The 26,098-nt window shown below is 37.0% G+C and overlaps 1 protein-coding gene across 2 annotated transcripts in view; it reads right to left on the bottom strand.

The window, feature by feature from the left end:
- The window catches only part of rb1.S (retinoblastoma 1 S homeolog), a 97,397-nt gene that overhangs the window by 57,197 nt on the left and 14,102 nt on the right, over positions 1–26,098 (bottom strand). Inside the window, exons 7-18 of one of the 2 annotated variants that reach the window (XM_018249968.2) lie at positions 25,722–25,832; positions 23,209–23,357; positions 21,815–21,892; positions 20,512–20,621; positions 19,222–19,293; positions 17,736–17,807; positions 16,479–16,566; positions 14,788–14,904; positions 12,165–12,221; positions 12,047–12,078; positions 11,480–11,556; positions 7,937–8,136 (exon numbers count right to left, since the gene is read on the bottom strand). In XM_018249968.2, the coding sequence (XP_018105457.1) occupies positions 7,937–8,136; positions 11,480–11,556; positions 12,047–12,078; positions 12,165–12,221; positions 14,788–14,904; positions 16,479–16,566; positions 17,736–17,807; positions 19,222–19,293; positions 20,512–20,621; positions 21,815–21,892; positions 23,209–23,357; positions 25,722–25,832 (1,163 nt within the window). The remainder of the gene's footprint in view (positions 1–7,936; positions 8,137–11,479; positions 11,557–12,046; positions 12,079–12,164; positions 12,222–14,787; positions 14,905–16,478; positions 16,567–17,735; positions 17,808–19,221; positions 19,294–20,511; positions 20,622–21,814; positions 21,893–23,208; positions 23,358–25,721; positions 25,833–26,098) is intronic. The other variant, XM_018249969.2, reaches the window with a different exon arrangement.

Below are 26,098 nucleotides of genomic sequence, written 5' to 3'. Positions count from 1 at the left end.
TAACATCTACAAATACACTAGTCCTTATGAGGAGTAAGAAAGTTATCTGTACATGATGGTGATAAACAATAGATAAGTTTTGTCTTCCCTTGTTTGGGGTTAAAAATGTTAATATGCACAACTCCTCTTAATATCCACTGTGTGCTAATGAAAATGTTAATAAAAACGATTGATAATTCATACATTTGCACAAACAATATGTGGCACTAGGGTATATAGAAAGCATTACAATATGCCCTATTTTGCAATAAGCCAGCTTGTCATAACTGAAGCTGTATGATCATGCTTACACATGTACACAGCCACACCAAGCGGTCACTGAATAATTTGTTTATGTCTGACAAAGCCTATTTATATGTTTGAGACAGTGTTTTTATCATGCCAGGCCCACATGATGACTTGATTCACTACCGACTGGAAAAAGCAGCCCACTACTACATGACTCATACGGCAGGAGTTTTTATTACACCAGGCAAATCCTTTACTGTCTCAGGATCACCCAGACCATCTTCATTTGATATAACAAAGTGGAGAACACTTTTAGGTCAGACAGCTTAAGATGTCCTGTATAACCAAAAAATAAAACTAACTTGTGAGTCAAGGATTTTAATAAGCGATTCATTTTATAAATGATGAAGTCTTGCCAAATACATGAATGTTGGAAATTTCACATAATGAGTCATGGTACTGCTTTATCTTGACAAGACTTAACATAGATAAACTTACTTTCACAGTGACGCAGAGGTGAAAGGTCTTACAATTTTTAACTATTCACATATATAAGTTCATTGCATAAGCAATTGGCAACATGGGCATTTTGGACACGCAGTTGTGTTCAGAGCAGCAGTCCAACATCACTAACCTGATCAATCACTGTTTTTGGTAGAAATTATATTTCTGCATGGCAAACTATTTACTAGTAGGTGTAGTAGAGAAATAGAAAACCAACAGTCATGATTCTGTGTAATTTAAATCATTAATGCAGGCTTGTTCCAAATAATAGAGTGGAGTTCATTTAGTTAGGTCATTCATTCTGTAAAAAAATAAAAATAAAATAAAAAAAAAGACAGGTGTCATCATGCCCCTTATTTGAGGGAGGAAGGCAGAAAATGTTGTGCATGCTTTCCAGACACTGTTCAGAAGAACAGCGTATTTTGATTTAAAAGTTGGTTGGATGGGGAAACATATGAAGAAGTGCAGAAAAGGATAGGCTGCTCAGTTAAAATGATCTCAAATGCTTTAAAATTGCAAGCAAAACCTGAAACATGTAGAAGAAAAAGGAAAACTACCATTCATAATAATGGATAGAAGAATAGCCAAAATGGCAAAGACTCAACCAATAATCAGCTCCAGGAAGATCAAAGAAGGTGTAAAGTAGCCTGTGAGAACTGTTACAATTAGAAGACGCCTATGTAAAGCCAAGCTATCTGTAAGAAGCCCCCGCAAAGTCCCATTGTTGGGGGGGGGGGGGGAAAAAAACAAAAAAACGTGCTGATTACAATTTGCTAAAGAACACATTGACTGGCCTAAAGAGAAGTGGCATGTGGACTGATGAAAGTAAGATTGTTCTTTTTGGGTCTAGGGGCCGCAGACAGTTAGTCAGACGACCCCCCAAACAATGAATTCAAGTCACAGTACAGCGTGAAGACAGTGAAACATGGTGGCACAAGCATCATGATATGGGGATGTTTCTCATACTATCATCATCATCATTTATTTATATAGGTGTTGGGTCTATTTATCACATACCAGGGATCATGGATCAGTTTCAATACATCAAAATATTTGAACAGGTCATGTTGCCTAATGCCAAAGAGGAAATTTCCTTGAAATAGGTGTTTCAAGAAGACAACGACTCCAACACACACACACTCACACAAGTAAATGAGTAACATCTTGGTTCCAGACCTACAAGATTAACATTATGGAGTGACCAGTCCAATCCCAGGACCTTAATCCAATAGAAAACTTGTGGGGTGACATAAAAAATGCTGTTTCTGAGACATAACCAAGAAATGCAGAAGAATCGTGGAATGTAACAGGTGCCAGAAGTTGGTGGACTCCATGTAACACAGATGTGCAGCAGTTCTCAGAAACACTGATTATACAACTAGTTTAGTTTAGTGATTCAAATGAAAGCAAAATCTTGAAACATTTTTCGGTTTATACAATGAATGTTTGAGTTTGTAAAGAAGAATGCAGACCCTGCTATACAGCCGAATATTCCCTTTTCTTCACTTTCTATAAAGGAATTTGATAAATGTCTCTTCATGTTTTGATTTTGAATAGAATGTGCAGTGTTCCAAATGCATTTGCGTGTACGGAATAAAAGCTATTATAAGGATTTTGACCTTTATCGCACTGCTATTATTCTGAACACAACTGTATATTGCCAACAGTACAACCCTTTCAACAGGTCAATCATTTACTGGCTCCCTTTGTTTACAGCTTTGTATATAGTGAATAAAGGTGCTCAACAAATAGTGAAGATAAGGGGTAGGGGCTGGGTGTGCTGGAAGAAGGTAAGACAGGTGTAGTTGAGGGCAGGGGAAGGCCAGCTAATTGTCTTTCCCTGCATCTTCTTAAATGCTCTTGCAATTTTCCCAGTTTAAACCCCCCTTTTTGGTTTAGTCTCCATTTCAGCGTTGAATCTTATTTGCAGTGTTCCCTTCATTATAGGTATTATACTCTTAGGACCCTAAAATCTGACAAAGCTCATTAGAACATTCCCACTGCACTACATGGATGCAGTTCACCGTTAGCAAAGAAAAGGAAATGTTTGTTCTCCAAGAGGTGTACTCGGCTCTTCTCATCCGTAGCACATCAAACAAGATGCTGTGGTATAAGCAATTAAACCTACACAATTTTATTATAGCAGTGACCTTCCAGATTTGTGTGTTAGCAATGAAGATCATTTCTATGAAAGCATGTCAGAAATACACGTTCTACTGTATGCAAAACTAATCAGGAAAATCAATGAAGCATTTGTGGGTTACCCCATAACAGACAACTTTAGCCTATGTATCCTTATTTTGTTTTACAACACTTAATTGTACCAATTCCAATACTATGGAAATGCCTAAAGGGATACTGTCATGGAAAAAAAAATCAAAATGAATCAGTTAATAGTGCTGCTTCAGAAGAATTCAGATTTTTTTATATTGGATTTTGAAATCTGACATGGGGCTAGACATATTGTCAATTTCCCAGCTGCCCCAAGTCATGTGACGTGTGCTCTGATAAACTTCAATCACTCTTTACTGCTGTACTGCAATTTGGAGTGATATCACCCCCTCCCTTTTCCCCCCAGCAGCCAAACAAAAGAACAATGGGAAGGTAACCAGATAGTAGCTCCCTAACATAAGATAACAGCTGCCTGGTAGATCTAAGAACACTCAATAGTAAAAACCCATGTCCCACTGAGACACATTCAGTTACATTGAGAAGGAAAAACAGCAGCCTGCCATAAAGCATTTCTCTCCTAGGGGCAAATTCACTAAGCGCCGAACGCTAGCGTTAATTCGCTAGCGTTTGGCATTTTCGTTACTGCGCAAATTCACTAACGAACGCTGGCGTAGTTTCGCTAGTGTTACTTCGCACCCTTACGCCAGGCGAATTTTCGCTAGCGACGTAACTACGCAAATTCACTAACTTGCGCAGTGTACTGAACGCTACCTTTTACGCTAGACTTCCTTCGCCACCTCAGACCTGGCGAAGCGCAATAGAGTAGATAGAGATTGTTTCCAAAAAAAGTCCCAAAAAACGCTGGCGTGTTTTCTACATTATGGGTGATAGGACGAAAAAGATCGAAAAAATTTTTGGGGCTCCCCTCCTTCCCCCCTACATTTCCTGACTCATGGCAACTTACCTAGACAGTGGGCACATGTGTAGGGCAAAATAAAAATTTTATTTGATGATTTGAAGGTTTTCTTGGCATTTGTAGTGCGGATACGTATTCCTCCATTGAAATTTGAATTTTGCGCCGTATGCAAATTAGCCTTCGCTAGCATAACTTCGCTTTACATAGCGAATCAACGCTAGCGCAACTTCGCAACCTTACGCTACCCCTGAACACAACTTCGGATTTTAGTGAATTTGCGGAGCGCTGGCGAAACTATGCCTGGCGAAGTGCGGCGAAGTTGCGCATGGCGCAACTTCGAGTCTTAGTGAATTTGCCCCCTAAAGTGCAGGCACAAGTCACATGACCAGGGGCAGCTGGGAAATTGACAAAATGTCTAGCCCCATGTCAGATTTCAAAATTGAATATAAAAATATCTGTTTGCTCTTTTGAGAAATGGATTTCAGTGCAGAATTCTGCTGGAGTAGCACTAATAACTGATGCATTTTTCAAAAAAAAAAAAAAAAAAACAAGTTTTCCGATGACACGATCCCTTTAAGATAACAGACAGTTACACATACTTACGGATTTCAGCAATTACTTACAAAAGCAGAACAATCAGTGAAAAATGATCAGTATGACCTATAGGTAACTTTTGATGTAGATTAATATTTTGAAAAGAAATTTAGTGTCAGTATCACTTTAACATCAATGCAAGTGACATCATAAAGCAATGATTACAACATATGAGATCACTAAGCACTATTTAGAAGGATAAACTTCTACAAGCTATTGAGAGTGTCGGTTATTAAATATACAGAAGATGCAACATGCTTTATTAAAGGCTCCAGAGGGTATATTTCCTAGTACATAGCATAAGCAATGTACAGCAGAAAGGTCTACATAAATGTTAAGCAAAAAGTAAATATTTATGCTACTATAATTGCCATTTACTTTTGTTACTAAGAATCTTCCTGCTTCCTATAAGGGTGTGTGTGAGAAGACAATAATTATGCTTAATATATACTTGTAATGATGGCTTTCAGAGACTTTAATAATAGTACGAGTTAGAAATATGTTCAGCTTGTTTGGGGTCTGAATAAATATCAATACCCCTTCTTTAGGAATTGTAAGGGAAAGGTTTACAACATAATGGTATTAATGATTCAGCATTTGCACACAATACACTGCAGAGATAGCTGGTTCTTTACAACGTAGTATTCTTATGACATCATTAAAGGGGACCCGTCACCCAAAAAAATTATTCAAAATCCTGTTTTATTACATTAGTCAAGCAAAATTAATTTTAATTACACTATATAAATTATTTGTATCTTGCTGCCTTCAGTTTGGAATTTCAAAATTATAACTAGAAGGCAGCAGCCATTTTGTGGACACTGTCATTAAGGCAAGCCTTGTATCATCTCAGAATCTTGTTTGTGCACCAGAATGGGGGACCCCATGTCCATCCCCATGCCCTGGCTACACAATTAAATGGTTAAGAGAATGGGGGAATGTGGGGAGAGCAGTGACATCTAGGAAGTGCTGAATGGAAAGTGAAAGTAATTGTCTGCCCCACCTCTATGCCCATGGCATAGAGGAGTGGCAGACAATATTTGATTGACAGCTGAGATTTTTAAATGAGCTTACAACAGCTATGAATGCTTTAATAAAAAATAGAAATTGGATTTCATGCTTAATTTGAAAAGGACTTTTCTTATACAGATTTTTGTATCTGGGTGACAGGTCCACTTTAAGCCATCTAGTCAGAGAGTCCCAAAAATTGGACTGATGCAGTCTGACCCAAATCTGCTACAGCTATCAGCTAAGCCCAAATGTTCTGCTTATCAGCCTCATGGCTCATGCCTTTTTATGATTCCCTCATAAGTGTTTATGAAATTAAACGCGTAAGGCTGTGGGACACTATAAACTCTTCACTTTGAATTTATCTGCCTGGTGGGAGTTTGACTTCATGGAGTACCTGCTCCAAACGTTTTTTCGGCTTGTCCGCTCCCCGTGCTGAGGGCTCTTCCCTTATGTGGCGAGTAATCACTCTACTTAGAGACCCTGAACTCCAGATGTATTAATGGATTCAAACAAGTCAGAATATCTAGAACATGCAGTACAGTTTTGGTCTCCAGTGCTCAAACAGGACATTATTGTATCAGAAACGGTACAGAGAAAGGCAATTAAGCTGGTAAAAGGTATGGAAAAATCTAAGCAATGAGGAAAGACTGGCCAAGTTGGGGTTGTTCATGCTGGAGAAGAGGTGCTTAAGGGGTGATATGATAATTATGTATAAATATATAAGGGGATATAAGGGGATCATTTAATAATGCTTTATTTAGCAGTAGGTCTTTCCAGCGGACGCGAGTTCACCCACTCCGATTAAAAGAAAACAGGTTCCTCCTATATATTCTGAAGGGTTTTTTTTACAGTGAGAGCTGTGAAGATGTGGAATTCTCTCCCTGGATCAGTGGTACAGGCTGATACATTTAATAGCTTTAAAGGACATGTAAAGGCAAAAAAATAAAATCCCATTTTTACTTTAATAAAAAAAAAACACCTATCTCCAATATACTTTAATTAAAAAATGTGTACCATTTTTTAAAAGAAACCCGACTGTATGCAGTGAAATTCTCCCTTCATTTACTGCTGTGGATAGGAATTGTCAGATGGTCCCTAACTGCTGAGCAGGGGGAAAAAAAGAAATCATACTTATGAACAGCCATGCAGAACTCAAGCAGCTTTGTTTATGACGATCCCTAAGCAGCCCAGACCACACTGAGCATGTGCACAGTCTTAGTCTTGCAAAGAGGTTTAACAAAGTAACAAGATGGTGACACCCCGTAGCCAACTTTGAAAGCATAAATTATTTGTTTGATTAGGCTTGTGGTGCAGTAAGTTCATGTTTATATTTAGTATACAAAATACAGCATTTCTAGTCTTATTCTATTTTAGACTTTTGGATGGCTTTTTAGCAAGAGAGTGAATACAGGGTTATGAAGATAGCTCATAGTACAAGTTGATCCAGGGACTAGTCTGTCATCTTGGAGTCAGGAAGGACCTTTTTCCCCATCTGAGGCAAATTAGAGAGGCTTTAGATGGGGTTTGAACTTGATGGACGTGTGTCTTTCTTCTACCTAACTTACTATGTAGAACAGATACGGTATTTATACCCAGTAACTTATAGAAAATTATTTGAGGTAGGGGAAAACAAAACCGATGTGAAGAATGTTTTTACATTAAAAAAAATTAAGTTTACATAGGCAATTCATTCTGAAAATTAAGATGCATGTATACGTGTTCTATTATTATTTTAGGGTATTTAAGAAACATGAGTGTCTGAAGTTTAATTAAACACAATAGAACTGGTAAGGCTTTTTGTAAACATGAAACATGGGAAAAAGCAGTGCTGAAAAAACATGGTGGAATGAACACCATGATTTATGCACATAATTTAAAACCAATGTAAGTCAAATACATTTTTAATTCTTGGTTGAACTATTTAAAAAGAAAAACATCCTCCCTTTTTGAAACCAGCTCATTCAGACTTGTTCAGAACTGCCAGAAATAAATATTATCAGATGGTTGATGCTGAAATGGCTTTTATATAAATACCAACCCAGTCCTTTAGCAGCAAGATTACAAAGGGCAATGGCAAAGCATTCAGCTTAAAAAAATCACATACACAATGCTAAACAAATTCTCCAAAATATCGAGTTATAAATGGATTTTGATATTCAAATCAGCTAATTTTGAGATAACAGAAAAGGACCAGTTTTGTGGAAAATAATTGGCCCTTGTGTGATGATGCTTTGTATGTATTGAGTTTGTACTGCAGAATAAATACAGATGAGAGGATGAAACAGTAATAGGTTCAACACCTAAAGATACGAGTAAATACTGCATTCACTGTATACATCCAAGGTCTTCTGTTTTACATTAGATTGCGCTAACATTGTCTGCTGAAGAATGGGAGCACAGTTTAGAGGGAAATAAACTATAAATTACCACTAAAAACACATCTACGAAATGGTTTCACATTGCTTAGCAATGTAGTGTACATATGTAAATTACAAAAAAACATTTACTTACTGACTGCCAAGCCAGGCACTCCATGATTTGGTGCTCACAGCGCTCTAAGTATTTGATCATATTGCTGGTTAGGCTTGGTTCTGCCTTGATAAAGCATTCAATCACTTTGTAAAAGTCAAAAGCCTTAATTTCAAACACCCGCAGGATCCATGGAAATGACAAATTGGTTCCTGAACTGCAATATGCCTGAGAAGCATTTCCTAAAAAAATATACATAAGAAACATTGTTTATATAAGTAGCAATCTCACCCATGCTAGATAATGTAAGTAGCTGAGCAATACATTTTTCTCTATTAATTAGGATTCATAAGGAGGTCAAAAAGTCTATTAAAGAAGAGCTTCTTTATCGTCTAATTAAAGGGGTTGTTCACCTTTGAAATAACTTTTAGTATGATGTAGAGAGTGATATTCTGAGAAAATTTGTAATTTGTTTTCATTTTTCATTATTTGTGGTTTTTGAGTTATTTAACTATTTATTCAGCAGCTTTTCAATTTGCATCTTAACCAATCTGGTAACTAGGGTGCAAATTACCCTAACAACCATGCATTGATTTGAATAAAAGACTGGATTATGAATAGGAAAGGCCTGAATAGAAAGAGGAGTAATAAAAAGTATAACAATACATTTGTAGCCTTACAGAGCATTTGTTTTTTAGAAGGGAATTGAAAGCTGCAAAGACTCAGAAGAAAAAGGCAAATAACTATAAAAAATAAATAATGAAAACCCATTGAAAAGTTGCTTAGAATTGGCAGTTCCATAACATAATAAAACTTACCTTAAAGGTGAACCAACCATTTAACAGTAGGTTAACCCAAAGGAACCATGTATTTTAATATACAAGAAATTCCTTTATCCAAAGATAACTGTCCCAAGGCTTTTTTCAGTAAAAAAAATTTAATTTTATTTAAATTAGCATTAAAACTCCGATACAAACAAACCCCACCAGGCCAGGTATAAATCTCGCAGAGGACATGCTGTTCACAGATACACCTATGACTAAGCGCCGGAGGGTGCGAAACGCGTAAGGTGGGCCTGGTGGGGTTTGTTTGTATCTGAGTTTTAATGCTAATTTAAATAAAATGACATTTTTTTTACTGAAAAAAGCCTTGGGACAGTTATCTTTGGATAAAGGAATTTCTTGTATGTTATTGCCTGAGAACTGGGGCGAGTCCCTTGGGCTTAATTAGATGGAAATCAGATGTGGACTCCCAATTGATGTATAACATGTATTTTAATAGACATGTTTCTACGCTAACTTTTCAAACTGTAAATCATTGTTAAAGGAAGGTGTTTAGTACAAGCTTTCTACAATAAATAGAAGACTCACACATACATCTCACATGATCTCAGGTTCAAAGATAAAATATTATAAATATGAATATTTTGAATAGTTTCAACAGGCTGATACTGCAACAATGTACCATACAGGCACCCCAAAATGTAGTAAATTCTAGGTGTTAAAAAACATCATGTATTTTGAATGATGTACCATGCCCCACCATTTTTATGGAGGATTCCTAAAATGTTCTAAATATATATTTCTCTTTTCTTCTGATTATATAGTTAAATGTAGGCCTTTGTAAATTAACTTTATTTTTAATGCCTCAAACACCGTTACTACAGACCTGGACAGGATAAAATACTTCAAAATTGGTAAATAAGTAACTTTTTAGACTACTGAATCTGTGTTAGTCCAACATACCCATGCAACATAAGTACTATCATTGTGCTGCTGTAAGCAGTTACATGGCAATACTAGTGGCAAAAAAAATCTCACTTGCCACTGATAATAGCCATTCAGTACTGGCCAAGCTGTGCAATCAATTTGGCCTTCCCTCTCTGCTGTTGCGGTCAGGAGTGGTGACCTACTACAAAAAATTTTAACAGTGGTAATGGTTCAAGCATTGACATTAAAACTTGACAGCCATATGAAAAAGTTTGGGAACCCCTCTCAGCCTGCATAATAATTTACTCCACTTTCAACAAAAAAAAGAGAACAGCGGTATGGCTTTCCTTTTACAGGAACATCTGAGTACTGGGGTGGTTTCTGAACAAAATTTTCTAGTGAAGCAGTATCCAGTTGTATAAAATTAAATCAAATGTGAAAAGCTGGCTGTGCAAAAACTTGGTACCCTTGTAGTTTTGCTAATTTGAATGCATGTAACTGCTCAATACAGATTACTGGCAAGACCAAATTGGTTGGATTAGTTTGTTAAGCCTTGAACTTCATAGGCAGGTGTGTCCAATCATGAGAAAAGGTATTAAAGGTGGCCAATTGCAAGTTGTGCTTCTGTTTGACTCTGCTCTGAAGAGTGACAGCATTGGATCCTCAAAGCAACTCTAAAAAGATCTGAAAACAAAGATTGTTCAGTATCATGGTTTTAGGGGAACTCTACAAAAAGCTATCTCAGAGGTTTAAACTGTCAGGTTCAGCTGTAAGGAATGTTATTAGGAAATGGAAGGCCACAGGCACAGTTGCTGTAAAACCCAGGTCTGGCAGGCCAAGCAAAATACAGGAGCAGCATATGCGGAGGATTGTGAGAAATGTTACAGACAACCCAAAGATCACCTCCAAAGACCTGCAAGAACATCTTGCTTCAGATGGTGTATCTGTACATCGTCCTACAATTCAGCACAATTTGTACAAAGAACATCTGTATGGCAGGGTGATGAGAAAGAAGCCCTTTCTGCACTCACACCACAAACAGAGTAGCATTGTTGTATGCAATAGCTCATTTTTGGAGACAAAAATTTAGTTATTTGGCCATAACAAAAAGAGCTTTGCATGGTGGAAGAAGAACACTGCATTCCAAGAACATCACCTGCTACATACTGTCAAATTTGGTGGAGGTTCCATCATGCTGTGGGCTGTGTGCCTAGTTCAGGGACTGGGGCCCTTGTTAAAGTTGAGGGTCGGATGAATTCAACCCAATAAACAAATTCTTCAGGATAATGTTCAAGCATCAGTCACAAAGTTTAAGTTTCTCCGAGGTTGGATATTCCAACAAGACACTGACCCTAAACACACTTCGAAATCTACAAAGGCATTTATGCAGTGGGAGAAGTAAAATATTCTGGAACGGCCGTCACAATCCCCCGACTTGAATATCATGGAAAACCTATGGGATGATTTGAAGCAGGCTGTCCATGCTCAGCAGCCATCAAATTTAATTGAACTGGAGAGATTTACGAATGGTCAAAAATACCACCATCCAGACACTCATCAATGGCTATAGGAGGCATCTAGAGGCTGTTACATTTGCAAAAGGAGGCTCAACTAGTATTGATGTAATAGCTCTGTTGGGATACCCTAATGTATGCACCTGTCTAATTTTGTTATAATGCATATTTTCTGTTAATCCAATAAAAACTTATTGTCACTGCTGAAATACTACTGTTTCCATAAGGCATGTTTATATATTAAAAGGAAGTTGCTGCTTTGAAAGCTTAGCCACTGACAAATAAAACTCCAAAGCATTAAGAGGGGGTTCCCAAATTTTTTCATAGGACTAATTCATTTAGTTTGAGAATATAATACTTACTTGCATAGGAAGCCACAACAACTTCAACAGCACAGGCCAACAAACAGATATGAAAGATGTCATTATTTAACAGCTTGCTAGAAAACAAACACAAAAACAGATTTTGTAAATTTCTTGCTACACTTGTCAACGTACCAAGCTTTTGTAAATGAAAAATGTGTACTTTAAATCTTAAGGTGGACAAACACAGAGATCAGCTCGTTTGACGATTTCACAAAATGAGCGGTCTCTCCATGATATGCCCACATTGAGGTGGGCGATATTGGGCTGATCCCTAGGGCCCAACGATTGTATCATAATGCAGGCAATACGGGCAGTCGTATCGTGGGACTGCATCAGGATTTTTAACTCTGCCTGATCAACGTCTGGCCAATTTTTGGCAGGATATCGACGTCCCCATGGACACGGCCATGTCGGCAGCGTTAATCGGCCTGTGTATGGCCAGCTTTAGTCAGTTTACATAATCCAAAAAACACAGTAGAAGAAAGAATAACTTGAGGCAGGTTTTCAGTGTTATTTTGAAACACTTTACAATACAAATCACAATAAATACATTTGTTAACAAACCTGAAATTGTGTACAGATAAACGTTCTTCCTCCTAAAATGCAATGAAAATGGACAGTTAGAAAAAAAGTACAATTTAGTTCTTACACAGCTACTTGTATGACTATTTATAATGCTTACCGTTTTTAAAATAGCTTCCATCACTCGATAATATAAACACACTCCAAGTTTGTACCTCTATAAAGACACAGAAAAATATATTTACATACATAGATGGAAACAGTTTTTTGTTCCAATTGAAATATGATAAAAAAAAATATGAAAGCAATTAAGAGTTTAAGAATCTAAATATATTTTGTATCATTGTTTCCGAGTGGAAACAATGCTATGTAAAGATAAATACCATTGCTATCAAATTTACAAAGTTCTTTTCTGTGCTGGATTTGACACCTCTAATAGCTAGCTATATAGAATGTTTACCTAAAAAGACCCACCATTATGCTACAGATATTCCAGAGAGGAAATGTACATTTTAACATGTAGTAGGAGAAATGAAGAATAACGCCTAGTCATTTAGTATTCAACTAATTTCAAATATTGTGATAAATGATATTCCTTATGTGTATTTTTATCTTGAAAAACATCTTCAAATGGTGTTCAGTTAATTTGCTTTTGAATCTGAGCTGCATGCCAAGGATCAAAAGCAAATTAACTGAACAGTTATGTCCCAAGTGCCCCCCCCCCTTCAAGTCACTGAAAAAGGAAGATGTAGCGTTCTGGCTATTGTTAGAGATACGTTCACGCCACCCGTTACAGTTTAATTATATATTCTATATTAAAAAACAAATTATATCACACAACCTATTTACAAAGTTTTACACTAAACTGTTCCTTTAAATTTTAACAGCATGCTGCATATTTAGAAGAAGCAAAAGTAGTTAGCTGCTGGGAGAGATAAATGAACTCGACAGTACATTACTAAGACTGCAAATCCTCTTTAGAGATGACTGAAATACAGTCATCTGAAATGTGCTGCTGGCAAGGAGGAAAAGTGTCTTGAGTGAAAAGATCAGAGAGGTTGGTGACACCACATGAATGAACAAAAGGCTCTTTACAGTTTATTTTACAGGAAGACTCACAGTTGACCGACAGTTACACTCCACTTACCATTCTTGTGCAAACATTCTTTCTGATTGTGCATGACATCACATTGCAAAGGAAGAAATGGTTTAACATACCAAGAACTATCTCAGACAGTAACTCTGGCTATACATATGGAGATTTACTCCTTTAATCTTTAATAAGTAAATATGATCCAGGAAGTAGGCCAAACAACCAACATGGTATCCATGGGTCATGAACCACATGGACCAATACATATAGGATATCAGCTTGTAAAAAAGACAGTCAACGAAAACTTGTTTATTAGTTTCATAACCTTATATAAAATCCCCAAGGGAGATGTTACAGGTAACTTTTCATTTTGTGCAATGAGAAAGACAAATTTCTATTTAAAAGAGAATACCCTCATATTTATAATATATATATTCAAGCAATACAAGATTTTCTACTATCAAAATTCAGCGTATAAGGCAGACTAACCATGATTGCTAGCCAAGAACCAACATGCCACTTTTTCACATGATTTGGGCCTGCCTTATTATAACTGCATAATTTTCTCAAATTGTGACATCACAAACCAGCTCCCCCCCCCCTTTTTTTTTTTTAAATTTTTAAACAGTATACACCAATTGGTAATGAAACAACAATTAACTTATCAAAAGAAAATCAGACATCTTCTCCCACGTCTTACAAAATAGTTATAAGCTACATGTTGCTCCCCAACCCTCTGGATGTTGCTTCCAGTGGCCTCAAAGCATGTGCTTAATTTGGAATTCTTGGCTGGGCGGCAACCTTTGGTTGTAATAAAAGACAGGCGTACTACCAAATTGAGCCTTCTGTAGGCTGGCAGTCCACCAAGAGGATTGTACGTCTACAAAAAAAATGTCAATATTAAATAAGCCCAATAGAATGTTTTTATCCACCAACATACTGCTTAGCTACCATCAAAGTACTTATCTTTAAGAAATAAGAAAGTTCATTTGCTGAACTGCAAATCTACCATATGTCTTCCAGCTTCTTCCAGAGCTCTAGAAGGTGAAAGTATGCGAAATGCTTCAAAAAAAAAACACCAAGGCAAGGAATGTCTGACCAGGGATTAATGGGGAGCCACACAATAAGCACGTATGAAAAATAGCTGTTACAGTTTTGTTTGGCACACTATTAAGAGAAGTTTGTCAGTACATTTTAAAATGATTTTAAGATGAAAGTTTCAAAGCAGTTTTACACAAGTGCATGTATTTTATGCCTTAGTCCACACAATCTATATGTGAAAGGAGAGGTCTGAACAATTGTTTGGAAAGAGAAGGGGCATGTTTCAACATGTACTGCATGCCAAAATAACTAATTTTGTCTGTGCACATAAACACATTGAGAGTGCTCACAGAGGAGAGCAGTCTCTCTGAAACCCCATGATCCCTAAAGCAGTGCAGGCTTGTGGCAGTTAGCTGATCATATAGATGTCCAGTTGAAAGGTGGGGCAACTGTGCAAATTTTGCCCCCAGGGCCTGAATTTCCTTAGTCACACAACTGTTCAGACCAGTGTCCTGTAGCAAAGCACAAGTTCAGTATTCTATATTCCATAATCTATATTTTTTAAAAAAAATCCAGATCCAGTTGAAGATAATTATCATGCTATTTAACATAATAACATTAAAACTTAAAAAATTCTACAACAATTTACCTGGTATCCAATTTCTGCACACGCTTGGCCAACGGAACTGGCAAACTTTTCTTTGAATACATGTCCGAAATGTTCTATTCTGTCTGTTATCTTGGTCTTTGGATTGACGGTGCAGTTCTGAAGATATTTAAGACAATGGTTAGTTTTAAAGGGGAGCGATCGCAAAAATGAAAATTGTATATAGACTTCGACATACTGAAATAAGATCTAAACTACATGTCATGAGCACTTTAATAAATCTGGAACACCCCACTTTTGAATCACAGGTATTGGCGTTTATTTTTCTCAGTATACAAGATTGCATTTATCCTGCTTTAACTGGACAAAACAAAATAATTACTAGATATAAAGAAGTTAGAGATCTCCACAGTCTAGAGTGAAAATCCACTACTCTCCATTTATTTTGAAAGGCATATTTTATAAAAGGGTTACCGTATATACTCGCGTATAAGCCCAAAACCCACGTGGCGGCCATGGGCGCCGCCATTTTGGGAGCGAACGCCGGCAGGGAAGGACGCGCCGCCCGGAGCTCCTGGACCTGCTCCGGGCGGCGATCGTGACAGTCAGTCACAGACAGTCCTGCTGGGGCCGCGGAAGGAGCGTATAGCCGAGAAGGAATAAGAGGGAACATTAGGTGGGCCCCCAGGGCCTCGTCAGCCCAGATCCACTCCTGCGGCTGGCAGAGCTGCTTCTTGCCTTCACTCCTTCCTGACCTCCCCCACTCAATAGCAGCTGTAATACACATGAAGAAGGTAAGCACTGGGGGAGAAGGGGGGACAGAGGGGAATTTGTGGCTGGGGGCCCCGTGCGGGTGGTGGGGAGGTAGTGTGCAGCCTCTGATTCCATAGTTTTCTGTTCCATAGTTTTTGTTACTCCTTTTTCTCAAAATTGTCTACAAACTTCTCAATATGATTTTATCTGTTAAATCATTTCTTTTAAATGTAAAAATGAGCTGACTTATGTCTCGATATTCACATTTTGAAATCTGACATGGGGCCCCTAGGCTTATACACGAGTCAATACATTTTTCCAGTTTTCTTAGGTAAATTAGGTACCTCGGCTTATACACGGGTCGGCTTATACACGAGTATATACGGTAACTTTGATCCATTGGTAAATACTCTTAAAACTGTCATAGAAATGAATGGAGAGTGAAGAATTTCACTCGAGCGGACTGTGGAGACCTCTAACTTCACTTTTTGATAAATATGCCCCATAGATTTCAAGTATAAAGTAGGCATGGTTTTGGGTTCAACAGAAGAATCTAATTAACTTGCAGTCACCCAAAGGCAAAGCATTACTATAATAATATAAATTCAAAGTGGCAAGCCCTACTCTCATTACTCAAGGATGCTACACATGCATACATACTGCATTACTACTAATTATAAATACTTATTATTATTACTATTATTATAATAAAGTGTCAACTTATTCAGCAAAGCTGTAACAGAAATGGGCGAATACATTGAACAAACAGATTACATAAACATATACTATAACTAATACAAGTAAAGAGGGGCCTGGCTTGCAATCTGAAAGGAAAAGAACAGCAACCCTGAGTTAAAAGAAAAATGTGAGATTTGTGCCAATAGTATACAGATGTCAAATGACCAGCATGTTACTGTCCCATTTTTCCAACTCCAAATCTGTGCATCCCTATAAATGAGCAGATAGATTTAGTCACTTACACTAAAATAGGAGTCAAGTGTGTCAGGTGGCTTGTCATTTGCAGAGCTTAAAGTAACCATCAGCTGCTGAACTGTGTTCATTGCGGCTCTATAGAAACAAACATACAGTAAAAAAATTACAAGATGTACCAATTTTATGTTCTAAACAATACTATACTCTAAGGATTGTACAATAAGTTAATGTACATCAAAAAAAAAGATTAAATGGACTAATATGCATGTATGTGTACTGTAAAGTGGTCCCTGTCCAAGCGTTCAGTTCCACCAAATGACCACCAGTGTTCAAGCATACAGAAATATACATTTCTCTGAGAAATGGACAATAACTGCCAGTCATGTCATTCATATGAAGAGAAATTGCCTCAATATTTTTTAGTTGTTTTAAGTTGGTCCATAATGCAATGACAAAATCAGTTTTTCATGCAATTCCACACAAATAACAAAACAAAGTGTAAAGATAGACATTTATTAGCAATTATCAGCATTCTTTGGGATGCCTTGTCTAAGAAACAGTTTCCCAACTAAATGCCACATACAAAATATATATTATGGCGGTGTTCTACTGCTTAGCATCAAGGTTTGGACAAAGTAAGATTGTCTACTTCTATTACATGGGTGTTTGACTACTAGGTTTGTAGCAGATATAAAACAGGTTTCAAAGCAAGTGATTTAATTTTTGAGCATTTAAAGCAAAAATAAGGTAACCGAGTTCCCAAGATACAGAAACGGCAAAAATTTAATTATATAACAGTTTCTCAATTTGAAGTCACTGGCAAAGAAAGGTTAACACTTTAGGTTAATGCAGCAGATTTTCAAACAGCAGAGATGCTAGTGACCATCTCTTGCAGCTTGCGCTAGCAGGTAAGAGGACTTTTCACCTCAAAAATGCTACAAAAGAGGTTTTTCGGTGGAAAAAGCACCCAAACCTGCAATTCTATGGATTTATTATTAAAGACAATGAGAAGCATGGGAAGTGGTTAAGGGTGATTCTCCTGCAGTAGAGATAGCATGTTTTGTTTAAAAACTATTAGGAGCAAAAGGGACCCCTGATCGCTAAAAAAAAAAAAAAAAAAAAAAAAAAGGGCCAAAGAATGCCTTCAGCCCACACTTTCCCCTCAATATATTCCAAGAACAAGCTAGATAAATGGCTAGAGTAAATCCTTAAAATGTTGCCTTACCGGAGTGCTGCTGCTTTTTACTGATGAATACCAAATATAGACTAGTGATTAAAAACCATATGACATCCCATGTCCTCACCTGACTGGTGTTTGGGGAGGCACTGGAAAAACTTCAGATTCATCTTTCCGAGGTGTTCTCTCAAGGTCCAAGCTTAAAAATTATAAACCCATTTAAAAACATTGAACATATTAGAATTCCAATAGATGTAACATTCTGTTTGCACATTCTAAAATATTCATAAAAATGAAACTTCACTCAAAACTGAAAATAAAATACATGCAATGGATAAAGGGAAATATTTGTCCTATGCAGGGACTCAGCCTGCTCCTCTGTGAAGATCTGATAAAGTATGCTGGTGTTTAAAAGTTTCCTACATGGAGTGGCCGTTTCCTATAAAGAAGCCTTGGGCAGAAGCACAATCTGGCTTCCCTAGTTCCACCACCAGAAAAAAAAATGATACTAGATAAAAGCTCAGACATAAGGCTGGACATAAGGCTGGACATAAGGGAGAAGGAAAGGTTAAAACTAAGTAAGCCTTATCAGAAAGGTCCATCTAAATATACCAGTAAACCCCCCAAGTAATGTTGCTCTGAGTCCCCTGTCAAAAGAAATACTGCATTTCTTTCCTTCTATTGTGTACTCATGGGCTTCTGTATCAGACTTCCTGCCTTCAGCTTAAACCTCATTGCCCTGGGCAAGAGCATGCTCAGTTTGCTCCTCTCCCCTCACCCCTCCCTTCTCTACTGTAATCTGAGCCCAGAGAAGGGAGAGACTCAGGCAGGAAGTGATGTCACACCACATTAATACTGCAGCTCCTATCCTAAACAGAGAGTTTCTAGAGCTTTTTACTCAGGTATGGTAAAACATTCTACAGAATAAATATAGCATTCTAGCTTGTACTATTGCAGCTAATCTATTGGCAATAAAATGCCTCCGTAGCTTTCCCTCTCCTTTAAGGCTGGACATAAGGCTGGACATAAGGCGAGATATGCTTTGAAGTCAGTTGCACCCTTAGCCTGCATGTTTTAATGACACACAAGTTAGAGGGTGTTTTAAGAGGCGCCCATGTGCTGCCCACAACCTGCCCCCTCTAGATTTGGGGTGGTATAGAATAATAGTAAAATATAATTTGGGCTGTTTACTTGCTCTGCATTCTTGTACTTCTGCTTCCATATCAGTGTTACTGAAAAGCAGACATTTTATAAAGCAGGTATCAAACAAGAAAAAAATAGATAAGTGATTAACAAATTGCCAGTGTAACGAATCATACATTTAGGGGTCTATTTATCATGCTGTGTAAAAAGTGATGTGAAACATTACCGGTGATGTTGCTCATAGCAACCAATTACATCTTTGCATTTGTTTTATTGCTGTTGAAATCTAATTGCTGATTGGTTGCTATGGGCAACATCACCGGTAAGGTTTCTCTCCACTATTGCCACCTTTCGGTTTTGAACAATTCAAAGAAGCTGTTGCTGGGAAACTTCAGCTGCCCAATGCCAGCATCCATCTGCTGTTGGCATCATCTTTTTCAGCTGCCCACCCCTGTTCTGTTTCATCCTACCATTGATCTTTTCTTCTTAGAACTGATTTACTGGCCGGGTTACAAATGTAAACACGATTTGGATTATCATACCTTAAAGGAGAAGGAAAGGTTAAAACTAAGTAAGCCTTATCAGAAAGGTCCATCTAAATATACCAGTAAACCCCAAAAGTAGTGCTGCTCTGAGTCCCCTGTCAAAAGAAACACTGCATTTCTTTCCTTCTATTGTGTACACATGGGCTTCTGTATCAGACTTCCTGCCTTCAGCTTAAACCTCATTGCCCTGGGCAAGAGCATGCTCAGTTTGCTCCTCTGCCCCCACCCCTCCCTTCTCTACTGTAATCTGAGCCCAGAGCAGGGAGAGACTCAGGCAGGAAGTGATGTCACACCATGTTAATACTGCAGCTCCTATCCTAAACAAACAGAGTTTCTAGAGCTTTTTACTCAGGTATGGTAAAACATTCTACAGGATAAATATAGCATTCTAGCTTGCACTATTGCAGCTAATCTATTGGCAATAAAATGCTTCTGTAGCTTTCGTTCTCCTTTAAAATTACATACATACACTAATTGTAAACCCATTCAACTGGTCTTTGTCTGAACCAAAAGAACACCTGACCTCTGTTAAAGGGGTGGTTCGCCTTTAAGTTAACTTTTAATATTTTATAGAATGGCCAACTTTTCAATTGGTCTTTATTATTTATTTTTTTATATGTTTTTAATGGTTTGCCTTCTTCTTCTCTTTCCAGCATTCAAATAGGTGTCACTGACCCCATCTAAAAAGCAAATGCTCTGTAAGGCTACAAATGTATTGTTATTGCTACTTTTTATTACTCATCTTTCTATTCAGGCCTCTTCTATTTATATCCCAGTCTCTTATTCAAATCAGTGCATGGTTTCTAGGGTAATTTGAACCCTGGCAACCAAATTGATGAACCTGCAAACTGGAGAGCTGCTGAATAAAAAGCTAGATAACTCCAAAACCAAATAATAATAAATGAAAAGCAATTGTAAATGGTCTCAGAAGATCACTCTACATCATACTAAAAGTAATTTGAAGGTGAACAACCACTTTAATAGATTGAATGTACTTTTTTGATTGTGTGTCAAAAATGTCTCAGTATACCATTTACAGCAAAAACTCATATAGGTAATTATTCTTGTGTTCATCATTTATTAAACAACCAAATCAATTTCATAAATTGAGAAGACAGGGATAGACTGGTCCCCAATAAAAAAAAAAAACTGTTAGCAGCTAATATTGTTGACTTTTAGGTAGTATATTCAGGATAAAATCTAGATAATTGCTACCTGTCTTGAACATCAACTTTCAATGTTTCATCATTTTCCAAAAACAACCTGGCATCTAAATCCTTGTGCTTGTGATACAGTTCTTCATATTGTCTTGATATGCTTTCAACCTAAATGAGAATCATTTACATAGAAAATTATATTAATTTGTATATGCACGCCTTTTTCTTACCTTAAATATTAAGGTAGAAATACAAAGGTCAATCTTTGGGTTATCCAACTGCCTTTCCAAGATAATGAGATAAAAACTACTCATATAATGTTTAACATTTTCATATATAGGAAAATAAGTAAAATGTATGCATTCTGCTTTTCAAAAATTATTAAAATTTTGAATTATATAAAACAGATATTAAAATACTGTTGGTATGTGTTTCAGATATCCATTTGAAGAATAAATAGAGAAAAGAGTAAAGGAAAGAAGGAAAGAGACATGAATAGATTATCCTCTGTACAGTGCAACCAAAGGAAAGCAAAATAGAAAAATAACTTTTCAACTAGTCAGATCAAATCAATGGTTTCTATAAAAAAGCAATAAAGAAAAGTGCAATAAAATGATACCTTTGAGGTCCCAAAATTTAGTGGTAAAAAGCCTAAAAGGCCAACAGCTAAGAAAGGAGACACTCAGAAGAAGCAGTTCCTAGTGTACCAAGTTCCCCTTTTACAAATTTATTGTGTTTATCCTTAAGTATGCCTGTCAGCTTTTCATTAACCATGATCCAGTTTTGTTTACCCTTGAAAGCGGATATGGGGATAGATATGGATTTCCAGAATTTTGCAGACTATAGAAGTGCACAGGTGAAGGCTGGATAGAATTGATGTTTAAAAAACATTTAAATGTGCATATGGATAAGGCGTTAGTTGGGAGGCTATATATTAATTTTGGAGGTATGGCACACAAGCTGCCATGGTATTTTGTACATTTATAAATTGTTTGCCGGGTTATTCTAGGATGTCGGTCTGCCCATATAAATCTAAATACCCCCCTGCATGGCTATTAGGTCTTGATTGTTTACCATTCAAACTGGCAAACAATGCACAGAAGCTAGACAGGAAAAAGTTGGTGTGCAATAAATGTATAAGAATGTTTAAAAGCAGTACAGTTAGTGATGGCCTAATTCTGGAAATGTTAAAGCAAACTACGGTCACAGTGTGATAAGCAAAGTACAGTTTTGCTGCATTGGGGAGCCAGATTTGAATTTTTTTTTTATATATCTAACAGAATGTATGAACAAAGTAAGCATATTCTGTCAACGTCTACCTTAAAAAAAATAAAACCAAAAGTAACCAGTAAAATACTTGCCTTTGGAATACCTTCATTAGATGAAATTCCAGCAGATGCCAAAAAATCAACAAAACTTGTGGAATAGACATTTCTCACCTAAGCAAAAAAAAGAGTCACATTTTTTTAATCATTAAGAAATTATCAAATTTTGCTATTTAAGGATGCCTGAAATTGCTGGGAGCAAGTCTACTAACATCTTTATGACACAATCAAATTTATAGGATTTCTCCAATGCATCTTTGTTATATCAGCACATTAGCAAACTACATGATGCAAACTACAGGACAACCAGAAGTCCAAAGCTTTTTGGATATAAGATCCTGTACCTTCATTTGCAGAAAGGCTATATACATGCAAACCACACTAAATTTGAATTGTCCCTCAGATAATGGGTTTGGCCAGACCTAGCTTCCAAGCTGCCCAGAACTCTGCCCACTTTTGAATGAATTGCAACCACAGGTTTACACAGATGCATATTCTGTAGAAAACCATGAAAGCTTACGGAGACAAACATAACCAAGTTTATTCAAATACAGTTACACTTTAACATGCCACATTGCCAGTTTTGGGGACTTATGCACAGAGAAACTGTTAGGTGTGGTATTAGTATTAAAGTGCCTTGTTAATGTCTTACAGCAAACAATTAACGTACGATAATAGGTTGAATGTGCCTTAATAGCTTATACTCAAAACCAAATAGAACATAGAAACACTCCACATACTGCCTTTGCAAAATTTTTTTAAAAAGCTCTTTTTATTTTTGTGAGATCCCAGCAAACGTTTCGGGGACATGCCCCTTCATCCAGTGCGACTTCCTAGAAATTGGGCACAATAACATTTTTAAATTTAAAAATTTTTTTTTTTATTGTTTGTAAATTTTGTTTTTATACACATTTCTTTTCTAGTCAAAAGTTTTGCTTACATGTTTTCATAATGCATCAGTATCAAAGGGCCAAGAGTAACATGAGAATTGAAGTTAACATTCTTTACGGTATTTCTTAAGGTATTTGCACATTGAGTGATGGGACTTGTGGGTTTCTTAATGGGATTAGATGCAGATCTCTGTTTGCTTGAATATGAGAAAGGGAGTCCTCTGTAGCAGAGGACAACTCAAAATATTATAATTACTTCTGCATTAGCACATGCAGCTGCCTTGATTTGCTTAAGCATCCATTTAAACCCTTTGCATAAATTACTGGGTATTGGGATCTCCGTCGGCAGTATTGCACTACTCGCTTTTCCCATATACAGTGTGAATATTAGTGCATTTTAAAAGGATTAGTTTCCTAAACCCCCCCCCCATCAGCAAAAAAAAAAAAAAAAGGGGGGGCTGGAGAGCTGTAGATGCAGTTATAAAAAAAACAAAAAACACTTCTTTGGACCAAAACAAATTAAACTGTGAAAAGTATTACCTCATCCATAGGACAATAATTTTGGCTGCAAAGAAACTCTAGCACTTTTGAGTCTGTTTCAGACTGTGGTGACACACGTGTGTTTCTATTCTGGCTACGTCGTGAAGATCGTGGCGGGGTATTAACAGGCAATCCGTTCAATGCACTTTCTAGAAATCCAAAGAACAAAAATTAGGGCACATTTTCATGATGTACAAGTTATTTACATGTTTTAGCACACACTCCTGTTTATACAAGTTAAACAGAAAAGAAAAGTACATTTCCTCTTGCAACACACATTTAGCTTATGCAGCCTTAAGATGGCTACACTCAAGCAATTTTTGCCATCTCTTGTAAACGCTATGCGAGGAGGCTTTGGTTGTATTTTTGTCATATAGCCTGCAAGTTCTCACACACTAAGGGTAAATCCACACTGGGCGTTTTGGGGAGATTTGGTCGCCTGGCGACTAATCGCCTTGTCTTTGCGCTAATCACACGCGGCGATTCATTTTCCAAAGTCGCCTCACGAGGAAACTTCGGGCGACTTTGGAAAACGAATCGCCGCGTGTGATTAGTGCCGGCGTTTTTTCATTTTAAGCGGGCGCAGAGTCAGGGAAAGCATTTGGGGAGATTGGTCGCCGCAAAGAGGTGATTAGTCGCCAGGCAACCAAATCTCCCCAAAATGCCCAGTGTGGCCTAACCCTTAAGGAACAGTAAAATAAAAAATTAAGTTTTTTATGTTGCCCTGCAGTGGTAAAACTGATCTGTTTGCTTCAGAAACACTTCTATAGTTCATATAACAAGCTGTTGTGTAGCAAAGGCAGTAATTGAAAAAAAGGCTATATGGCACAGGTTAACAGATAATTGCAAAAAAGAAAAACTTACACTCGCACACCCTGGCCGTCCAACGTCAAACGAATCCCAGGTGCTCGATGATAGAGGAATTGGGCAACCTCAAAAACAGCGTAGACACAGAACACACCGGCACAACATGGGTAATTCTATCTTGAGAAAGGGGTCACGCCCCGAAACGTTGCATCTGCAATAAACGAGCAAGGTTAAACCTGCTAGAATTACCCATGTTGTGCCGGTGTGTTCTGTGTCTACAGGTTAACAGATAACATTATGTTCTACAGAGCTTATCTGCTGTGTAACCTGAGCCATTTCTCCTTTGAATGACTGCCCCAATTGCTACACAGCAGCTTATTTATATAAACCATAGTCGTGTTTCTGAAGCAAACACAGCAGTTTTAGCAGGGCAACACTATTATATTTTTATTACTTTAAAACACTTTCATTTTTTGATATTACTGTTCCTTTAATGGAGGATTTACGTCCCTTTGTTTACTTGATGATTATTTGACTATCATCCACTGACAAATTTCATCAACAACATTTTGTAAACCTGTCAGATCAACTGTTGCAAACAATCATATCATTTTGATAAAATTGTCGCAACAACGTGCCGCTAAGAAGCCAATTTTTTCGGTCCATGTATGGCCAGATTTAGCTATCCTTCTGTATAGAGAAAACTGTATATTGAATATTTCAATTTGTATTATTGAGCAGGTGCCAAAATTCCCATTTCCCTTAGCAATGCCGTTCTTCAAAACATTTCAGTAGAACAGCTATAAACAGTCCCACACCTCTTCCAAAATCTTATGGAAGAAATGTTTGCTCTAATTACTTTTCAGTGCAGAATAATCATCTCTTGTACACACTGAAGAAATCTGTGTACACAAACAGGTGGTTGGCTCAGAATTACTATGGTTTTTCATACAAAATTCTTTGTTCTGTGAGTTGGACTCAACACAACAAAAAGCTTAGGGGTAAGATTTCATGGAAATAAGAAACTCTGTAAATATTATCAATTACATGTATGTATGTATGTATTTTATTTGCAATAAATTACAGTTTGGACATCACCAAAACCTTTTTTAGACATACAAGGTAGTAATACGATTTTCTTTGTGTAACGAGTAAACAGGCAGTAGAAAAGGGTGGTTGTAGATAGTTTTGAGCAGAAAGTCATACTGCCCATTTTGCAGTTATTAGAGTTAGGATTTTTGAGCAACATAAAATGCTCAGTGAGTGTTTTCAGAGGTCAAATTAGAAACTATTTAATTTTTACGCAATATTAACATTTTAGGGTATTTTGGGTAATTATATTCAGAACATGTGAGAGCGAAGATGCTGTAAAATGCAAAATTCCTTAACTTCAGGAAAGATATCAGGTTGCTACTTTTGTTTACAAACCCATATTTATCCATTTACATTTATCAGCTGTTTCCTTACTGACCTCCTGTGGGGTTACCATACCATCATGGACAAAAATGGCATGGCAAAAAAAAAAAAGAAATAATTATTTGTAATAAGTAATATTCCAGTTTTACATATTACAGAAACACAGGTAATGGGGCCATATTCCATGACCACGTGTTTATGTCATCTAATCTGCAATATGCTTATTTCTGGTTTTGAGCATTCACTTACTGCTGTGGGTTTTAAACATAATATTTACAGCAAAAACATACTGTATGGTTCCTTGAGAATTGAGGGAGGTGAAAGTTTGATGAAATAATCCAAAACACACAGTAACAACTGACAGGAGATCACCAACTCATCATCCATCTGCAATATTTTTCCTGTATAGAATAAAAAAATATAATGAAAGAGTTGGTTATTTTCTAAACAAGACAGACACAAAAAGCAGTTAAATACTATTCTTAGGGGGTTATTTATTAAAGTCTGTTTTTTTTCTCTTTGGACTTTTAAAGGGGAGAACACAATTTTTTTTATAGGAAAAAAAATAAATAAACTACGGCAATTTTTTGTGATTTATTAAACCCTGATGGTGTTAAAAGTCCAAATAAAGTACTCAATCTCAGACCTGCCGAGTTCATGTACAATT

Source organism: Xenopus laevis, chromosome 2S (genome assembly GCF_017654675.1).
Source record: "Xenopus laevis strain J_2021 chromosome 2S, Xenopus_laevis_v10.1, whole genome shotgun sequence".
NCBI classification, from domain to species: domain Eukaryota; kingdom Metazoa; phylum Chordata; class Amphibia; order Anura; family Pipidae; genus Xenopus; species Xenopus laevis.
The sequence above is the reverse complement of the archived record's forward strand: the minus strand, read 5'-3'. Positions and strand labels throughout refer to the sequence as shown.